The sequence below is a fragment of the Palaemon carinicauda genome, chromosome 1 (genome assembly GCF_036898095.1).
Source record: "Palaemon carinicauda isolate YSFRI2023 chromosome 1, ASM3689809v2, whole genome shotgun sequence".
Taxonomy (NCBI): Eukaryota; Metazoa; Arthropoda; class Malacostraca; order Decapoda; family Palaemonidae; genus Palaemon; species Palaemon carinicauda.
The window spans coordinates 308009455-308018927 of record NC_090725.1 but is presented as its reverse complement, the minus strand read 5'-3'; the positions used below and the strand labels follow the sequence as shown (position 1 = coordinate 308018927).

General features: G+C 34.6%; 1 protein-coding gene across 1 annotated transcript; it reads right to left on the bottom strand.

The window, feature by feature from the left end:
- Positions 1-1266: 1266 nt before the first annotated feature.
- On the bottom strand, positions 1267-8959 carry LOC137640103 (glutamate receptor ionotropic, kainate glr-3-like). The gene is made up of 7 exons (XM_068372567.1): positions 8952-8959; positions 7913-8154; positions 5872-6056; positions 4870-5106; positions 3995-4176; positions 1864-2017; positions 1267-1404 (listed from the first exon to the last, which is right to left on the bottom strand). Exons 1-7 carry the CDS (start codon positions 8957-8959, stop codon positions 1267-1269), a joined length of 1146 nt encoding a protein of 381 aa, XP_068228668.1.
- Positions 8960-9473: the final 514 nt, after the last annotated feature.

The following is a 9473-nucleotide window of genomic DNA, read 5'->3' as shown; positions in this document are numbered from 1 at the left end:
ATAAATTTATGTATAATAGATTTCAGATTATCCTGAAACAGTTTGTTACTTTATCTAAATGACACATCCTAGTATATGTTATGTTTGAATGTAAGGACCAACAAATAAACAAATAAAATGTATGAGTTTTTTATTGCTACAACAATAGTTAAGAAGCTGTTATGGACGCAGGAAATAAGACACATAAATATGCTTGCCCAAACAATGAAATTTACAACATACTTAGGAGCTTGGTGCGCGAGGCACTGGGGTCAGTAGAGTCACAGAAGAAATTAATTAATATCAATTTCCAGAGTAGATCTATGTGATAGGATTTCCGAATTCATTTAGATTAAACTTCCTCCTCACTGCAACTCCATCTAGCCTATTGGCAAATTTTTTCAACTCAATGAAATTAGAGAACACTGTACCTTAAAAATGCATTTGAATTATAGTAAATTAGTTAATCCTTTACAAAGATGTCTTACTGTGCTTTAAGATGTATTGATAGACTTTATGTTTTACTGAATATTAGAAAGGGCAGTTTAATATCTTTTTTTTATATTTTTCAGAGATATCTCTTACTGTACATTAAGATGTATAGATATAATTTATGTTTTACTGAATATTAGAAAGGGCAGTTTAATATCTTTTTTTCCGAGATATCTCTTACTGTACATTAAGATGTATAGATAAACTTTATATTTTACTGAATATTAGAAAGGGCAGTTCAATCTCCTATCTTATCCTTTTCAAAGATATCTCTTAGTGTACATTAAGATGTATAGATAAACTTTATATTTTACTGAATATTAGAAAGGGCAGTTCAATCTCCTATCTTATCCTTTTCAAAGATATCTCTTAGTGTACATTAAGATGTATAGATAAACTTTATATTTTACTGAATATTAGAAAGGGCAGTTCAATCTCCTATCTTATTCTTTTCAAAGATATCTCTTACTGCTCATTAAAATGTATAGATAAAATTTATATTTTACTGAATATCAGAAAGGATAGTTCAAGATAGATAAACATATTTCACTGAATATTAAAAAGGGCAGTTCAATCTCCTTTTAATATAGTACTGATATCCATAAAATGATTCTGGTAACTTGAAAATACATAGGTATATATAGATAAACATTATATTTTACTGACTATTACAAAGGATACTCCAATCTCCTTTTACGACAGTACTGAAATCCATATAAAAAGATTCTGGGAACTTAAAAATTGAGTTCTGTTGTAATAAAACTACATAAATATCAGTTGGAAGTTACAAACACTTCACATATGAGATGTCTTAGAGTTTGGTGATACAATCCTTTCGCCCAAGAAGACCAGGAAAGCGACCACAGATCCCAGTAAGAAAAGCAAGAAGACTCCAACCAGGTGGATCACTCTTAGTTTGATAGTCTGCTCACCCTAAGGGGAAGAAAGTTTGCATCTTATTAATTAATCCACATCTTCAGTTCTCATTTGATAAGTTTCAGTAAAATAATAATTCATGCTTTTTTTTTAAGAATTTATAGTTTACATATGAAAATTTATTTTCGTGTTGTTTCTGTTCTTAAAATATTTTGTTCTAATTATTCATTAGTTCCTTTGTTGTTCATTTATTTCCTTATTTCCTTTTTCTCCTCTGTGGGCTGTTTTCCCTGTTGGAGCCCTTGGGCTTATAGCATCCCGCTTTCCAACTTAGGTTGTATTTTAGTTAATAATAATAATAATAATAATAATAATAATAATTATTATTATTATTATTATTATTATTATTATTATTATTATTATTAACAATAATAATAACAACAACAACAACAACAATAATAATAATGATAATAATAACAATAATAATAATAATAATAATAATAATGAGTAACTCACTGGTATACGATTGATTGAAGTTCCCGTATTAGTTTCTTTCCTGTTCGTTCTAACACGCAATGCTATTACATCTTTCGTCCAATAATCAATAATTCCTGCTTCACCGAGTCTTGCTTGGATCATACCGAATCTGTCACGAAAAGGGGTTCCTTTTCTGAAAAAAAAAAAAAAAAAAGATAAGTTTCTTCGAATTAATAAATTTTTTGGTTAAAAGAAAAAAAAAACATTGAGGTATGATAAGTTTATCAGTCACTGTTTAAAAAGGATTATTACTAGAACATTTCACTGGTATAACATCATTATCTGCATTTTACAAAATTGACAAGATGAGGTCCGCTCAACAAGTGCAACATTTCTTTAGTCTGACAGTTCAGTGGTCCAACAGTTCAATATTCCAACGGTTCAAGAACCAGTTGAAATAATTAATCTGTTACATGATTAAAATAACGTTAAAGTACTCGCCCACGTAGCTGGCTACCGCAGCACATCAATGTACTGCTTGCCAGAAGAGAGGAGCAGTGAGATATTGTTAAATTGCGAGCGAAGCAAGCCAGCAGAAAAAAAAATCAGTTGAACCAATGGATTTATTAGATGGATAAAGTAATGCTAAAATACTCTACCATGCAGATGGTTAGCGCATCACATACATGCACCGCTTGCCAGAACAGAGGAGCAGTGAGATAATGTTGAATTGTGGGTGAAGCAAGTAACGGTGGAGCAAAAACCAGTTGAACCAAGGGATTTATTTGACGGTTAAAGTAATGTTAAAATACTCCCCCATGCATATAGCTAGCACATCACATACATGCACCGCTTGCCAGAACAGAGGAGCAGTGAGATAATGTTGAATTGTGGGTGAAGGAAGCAACGGTGGAGCAAAAACCAGTTGAACGAAGGGAATTTATTTGATGGTTAAAGTAATGTTAAAACACTCCCCCATGCAGATGGTTAGCGCATCACATACATGCACCGCTTGCCAGAACAGAGGAGCAGTGAGATAATGTTGAATTGTGGGTGAAGCAAGCAACGGTGGAGCAAAAACCAGTTGAACGAAGGGATTTATTTGATGGTTAAAGTAATGTTAAAATACTCCCCCATGCATATGGTTAGCGCATCACATACATGCACCGCTTGCCAGAACAGAGGAGCAGTGAGATAATGTTGAATTGTTGGTGAAGCAAGCAACGGTGGAGCAAAAACTAGTTGAAGAAAGGGATTTATTTGATGGTTAAAGTAATGTTAAAATACTCCCCCATGCATATGGTTAGCGCATCACATACATGCACCGCTTGCCAGAACAGAGGAGCAGTGAGATAATGTTGAATTGTGGGTGAAGCAAGTAACGGTGGAGCAAAAACCAGTTGAACGAAGGGATTTATTTGATGGTTAAAGTAATGTTAAAATACTCCCCCATACATATGGTTAGCGCATCACATACATGCACCGCTTGCCAGAACAGAGGAGCAGTGAGATAATGTTGAATTGTGGGTGAAATAAGCAACGGTGGAGCAAAAACCAGTTGAACGAAGGGATTTATTTGATGGTTAAAGTAATGTTAAAGTTCTTCCATGCAGATGGTTAGCGCATCACATACATGCACCGCTTGCCAGAACAGAGGAGCAGTGAGATAATGTTGAATTGTGGGTGAAGCAAGTCACAGTGGAGCAAAACCTAGTCAAACCAACCGATTGATTATATAATTGAAATAACATCAACATACTCGGCCACGTGGCTGGCTAGCACAGCTTATCCATGTACCACTTACCAGAACAGAAGAGCTGTGAGATAATGTTGAATTGTGGGTGAAGCAAGTCACGGTGGAGCAAAACCTAGTCAAACCAACCAATTGATTATATAATTGAAATAACATCAATATACTCGGCCACATGGCTGGCTAGCACAGCTCATCCATTTACCACTTACCAGAACAGAAGAGCTGTGAGATAATGTGTAATTGCGAGTAAAGAAGGCCACAGCGGACCAAAACCAGTTGAACTAATTAACTTATTAGATAATTTGAATAAACGGCAACAAAGTTGGTATGAGGTTATGTTTTAACCCCAAACATATAAACAGGGGGGGAAACATAACCTCATTCCAACTTCGTTGAGCGAGGTAATAAATCACTCACCCGTATCCCCATCCGAAATACGGGACTAAACTATATCCTTCCTTGCTGACATAATACGGTGTATTTCCATAGTCATCCGTGTAATATGAGTTGATGATGGTATGCGCGCGCAGCTCAAAAGTTATAAGGGCATAGTTCCCTTTCATTATTTTTTCGAAAGCTATTTCGTTGTTTTCCAAAGGCTGCAAAGATACAAAAGGTTTTAGAAATTGATATTTAACGAAAAAACATTCAATATAAATGCCATGGAGCATGGGTGAAGATATTTATAACAATATTGATTTTATCAATATTATTATTATAAATATTAAGAACATTATATATATATATATATATATATATATATATATATATATATATATATATATATATATATATATATACATATTTATGTATATACATAAACATATATATATACATGTATATAAATTTATATATCATTGATATTATTAATATTATAGATTTTATTATTATAAATATTATAAATATTCTTAACATGAAAATTATTATTAATAACATTGATTGTCAGTATAAGTACACCCGTTCATAAAAAAAAAGACATATTCTTTAACAAACCAAAACAAATCTCACAAGTGTTTGTAATAACATGCTAAGGTACAGTTGGACACAAAAACTCTTGGCACACTTCGCTCTGAGGATATGTACGGTGTCACACAGACCAAAAACATAGTGTAGGTATAGATGGCAGATGGGGTAGGTTGGGCTAAACAAAAAATCTAACCACGAAGTAAAGTTGTGACAATGTACACTTCTTCAGAGCGAGGTGTGCAAGCATTTCATGTCTATTAATATATATGTTTGTTTTACAATTCCCTATTATTGCCTAATCATAAAACAGAACATTGACAAATCACCTCAATGTGCTTGTAAACCTCTTTAACTACTGGGTCAGCCGTAGTCTGGAAGTAGATAAGCGGAAGGCCGGTTAGATAGTAAGCTTCAATTCCCCATTTATAATTCTTCTTTCCAACCATATCTTTGAAGCTGTCAATTGGTTTGGTTTTCCCTTGAACGCCAAGATGAGCCACGAGAGCTGATCTGAATCCAGTTGTTGCCACAAAAGTAGCAATAAGCCAGAATCCTAGAAGAATCTGCAAGAGGAAAAGACCACTTTCAACACCTCAGTTATATTTGGTATTTTATGTTTAGTGTGATAAATAAGAATTCATAATAATGTTTAAATGTATATTATGTACAATCTATCATTCCCATAAATTCTTTACCAACCACCATTTAGCCTCCATTAAGAGCCTCAATCTCCATATAATGATCCATATAAGACATTCTTTTAAGTTTTGTAGATATCCTATCTGGTCCTTGGGAGTGGTTTTGCGATAAATATCTACCATCCAATTTAATTTTGATACTATATGAAGTATCCCATATTGCATGCTGTGTGGTTGAAAGATAGAGGTCTTTGCTATTGCAGTATTGAAATTTTTACACTATAGTCTCTATTTTAGAATGGAGACATTAATTCATTTGATGAGATGAGCATGAAATGAACGATAATCGAATTCAATTAATACTCATATGAGGTAAGTTTTGAAAGAATTTTGCTTGTACAAGTGATAAGAGTTTTATACATTTTTGTACTTCAATAGATTGATGTTACTTAGTCTTTAGATATTTTCTACATACCATTAAAACAGAATTGAGTGCTTTAGATAAGTGTCTCCTGTCGGCAGCAAACATTAAAGCAAAGGCTATAGATTAGCTTCATAAGGTAAGACATAAGTTTCAAATCTGTCTAACGACCAAAACATCTGCCTCAGTTCATGAACAGAAAGGCTCATGTATTGAACAAGTTTTAAAATGGTATATAGATCAAATATCTTATATGATATTGGACTAACCCTTGCTGTTGTGTTTTGCGGAGGCTTCAAAGGAGGATCATCCAAAATCACTGCCCAACTGTAGAAAATGGCTCGGCTCAGAGACATGGCACTTCCGCCACTGTAACTAGCCCAGATTTTTTGAAACAGCCATAGAGTGATTCCCCAGATGAAGATGGACACCACGAGATACATCCAAACATCACCTAAGCAATGACAGATTAGAGTCTAGATCGTGGGTTCTCTACCTGGGGCTCATATGACAAGAATTTATTGGGACCACACCAGACATACAAATTATACATTTCAAAATATTGTTAGAAATCAGAATTCATATGATATACACTACTCTGTCCTGACAGGAGAATTAATCAAATTACTAAAAGTAAATCAATAATTCGAACTCTGCACTGATGTGTCATAATATAAGCAGAGTTTGATTTAATTTTTTCCTAACTAAATTCAATTGTCTTGTAAGGCTAGTGCTGGCTAAGTTTTTATAACGATTCCATTATTTATATGAAGTTGTCATGAACAATTTCTTAATTTCACCTTAGTATAAAAACTGAAAGAAAGAATTTGTGAGATACAAAACAAATTTTGTGAGGGCACTAATAGATGGCTTGACAACTAAAGGTTAAAAAGGGATGGCATACTTACTCAGAAAGGAAAAAGCAGTGCATTGTAATTGTGTGCATTGCCCCTATAGTTGTGCTCAAAAACTATTACCATTGCACACATCTTTCTGTTAGTGGTGTGCGCAAGCACTCCCTGGGGTACATGATATAGATTATAGTTGATTATGATGCTTTAATAGTGACCCACGGGGATGACACACATCCATGTACCCCTTGCCCGAACAGAGGAGCAAAGAGATTATGTTTATTTGCGAGTGGAGCGATCCAAGGTGGAGCAAAAATTATCTGAGCGACATCATATAAATTATAGGTAATTATGATACTTTAATAGTGACCCATGGGGATGACGTGTGCAGCACATCCATGTACCACTTGTCAGAACAGAGGAGCAAAGAGATTATGTTTATTTGCAAGTGGAGCGATCCAAGGCGGAGCAAAAATTATCTGAGCGACATGATATAAGTTATAGGTAATTATGATACTTTAATAGTGACCCACGGGGATGACGTGCGCAGCACATCCATGTACCACCTGCCAGAACAGAGTAGCTAAGATCTTATGTTTATTTGCAAGTGGAGCGATCCAAGGCGGAGCAAAAATTATCTGAGCGACGTCATATAAGTTATAGGTAATTATGATACTTTAATAGTGATCCACGGGGATGACGTGCGCAGCACATCCATGTACCGCTTGTCAGAACAGAAGAGCAATGAGATAATGTTAATACGCAAGCGAAAGGAGCCACAGCGAAGTAAAAACCATTCGAGGGACGTGATATAAATAGGTAACAATGATTATCTTATCATAACCATATGCAGTAGGAAAATTGGACGAAAAAAATTACTAAACAAAAAATAGGGAAAAGGGGTGGGCAACTGTAATAAATCTCAGCATGCAATCATATCACTTCCTAATTTCTAAATGCGCGGAAATGTAATACAGCAGCAAAAAAGAGCAGTAATTCTTACATTTCTAAACTTAGGCAAAATGATGGTTTAGTCGTTCAAATCATGACAAGGATGGAAATATGCCATAAGAGGATATCCATGAGCAAGAAGCTTGAATGGTGATAATGAATATCTCTGGTAAAAAAAAAAAAAAAAACACACATTTCTATATAAAAAAAAAAAACAATAAAAATTACGTTTTAAATATAACCTTTATGTATCAAATAATTCAGTAGAACTTTTGCGATACAGTCCTACTCATGAGTCCCTAGCACACCTAGCTCTGAAGAATTACACCCTGTCATTCCCTCACTTCGTGGCGAGTAACCAAACAGATAGCGTAGGAAGAAATGGCAGAGGTGTTGTGTGTATGCATGTAAATTATCTGCGTATCGAGAAATTCGTATAAAGAAAAAAATTAAATTATGAACCAATCATCCTAACCTAACCTTGATACATAATACTTCTGTTAATTACCTGCGAAAGGCTTAACAATAACGAGATACTGAGGAATCAGATCTGGTTTCAGGGACACCACAGACAGCACGTCAGACAGATAGACTCTCGTCGTATCTATCACTTCAAATCTTTCTCTCGTCGGGGCCACGATGGTGCTGAAGTCGGCGATGTTGAACTGGATCGCGCCTACGAGTCCAGTCCAGTTTCCGCCTTCCGTTCTAACACCGAATTGCTGAGTCCATGGAGCGTAGGTTTCGTAGCTGCGTAAGAAAATTAGAATTTTGCTTTAGTATATCCAATTGAAAAGAGATTTTTAGATTTGAGAACAAAGCTGTCGGAAGAATACTGGGAGTTAAATTGCAGGATAGGATTATTATTATCATTATTATTATTATTATTATTATCATTATTATTATTATTATTATTATTATTACAAGCCAAGCTGTAACCCTAGTTGGAAAACAATGATGCTATACGCCCATGCGCTCCAAGAGGGAAAATTAGCCTAGTGACGAAAGGAAATAAATAAACTACAAAAGAAGTAATGAATAAATAAAATAAAATATTTTGATGGGAGTGATAACCTTGAAACAGATCTTTCATATATAAACTATAAAAAGATCCTTATGTCAGCCTATTGAACATAAAAACATTCGCTGCAAGTTTGAACTTTTGAAGTTCTACCGATTATAAAGGCAAATGTAATATATATCTTTTATCATCAAAAGATTCCGATTCTAAGAGGTTATATGAACTGGTCTTATCAAGTACTCGAGTGAGGAAGTTGTAAAGAAGGTTAATTTTTTTTTCTCGCCCTCGGTGTTCCATTAGGTGCATATACTTACTTATCTTTCAATAGTACTTTTTATGCAGACCAAGCTCAGGCCTAACACACATGTGTTCTTTGGACATCAAAGAACTTTACGCATTTTTATAGACTGATAAAAGCCTTTAGGCCTATGTATGAAATACGAGTAAAATAGCATCTAATTGTCCTGCATATCTATACAGCATTTAAGCAAGTTTAGGATAAGATATGCTTTTCAAGTCTGGATACCTTAACATAGTAAAAGGGTTTGCGTGTCACCATGATCGGTAAGGCTGTACTACTTAGGGCCACCCCTACTAGATTGGTTTGCTGTGAGTGATCAGATAAAAGTTTCCACCAACACCAATCCGCAGTTGATCACGCATATGGAAACTGGACAAACCCCATACATTAATAAGGATATGACTGAGGCCTTTGTCCTGCAGTGGACTATAAACAACTGCCTTTTATCATTATTACTTGTTAAGCTACAACCCTGCCTGGAAAAGCAGGATGCTATAAGGCCAGGGGTTCCAACAGGGAAAATAGCCCAGTGAGGAAAGGAAACAAGGAAATTTGAATATTTCAAGAACAGTAACAACATTGAAATAAATATTCCCCTTATTGTTGTTATTGTTGTTATGAGTTACATTAAACACGTTCACATTTAATCCTCTTCAGATATATGGAATATTAACACTAATTTCTAAACTAAACAAAACAATTTTATTTCCTTACGTGAAGTTCAAAAAAGATGAAAGTGTAGCCAGA

Coding starts and splice junctions, on each gene's coding strand:
- LOC137640103 (XM_068372567.1), bottom strand. Junction 4,177..4,869: donor AGGTTTACAAGCACATTGAG/GTGATTTGTCAA, acceptor GTATCTTTGCAG/CCTTTGGAAAACAACGAAAT. Junction 2,018..3,994: donor TATTTCGGATGGGGATACGG/GTGAGTGATTTA, acceptor TTTTTTTTTCAG/AAAAGGAACCCCTTTTCGTG.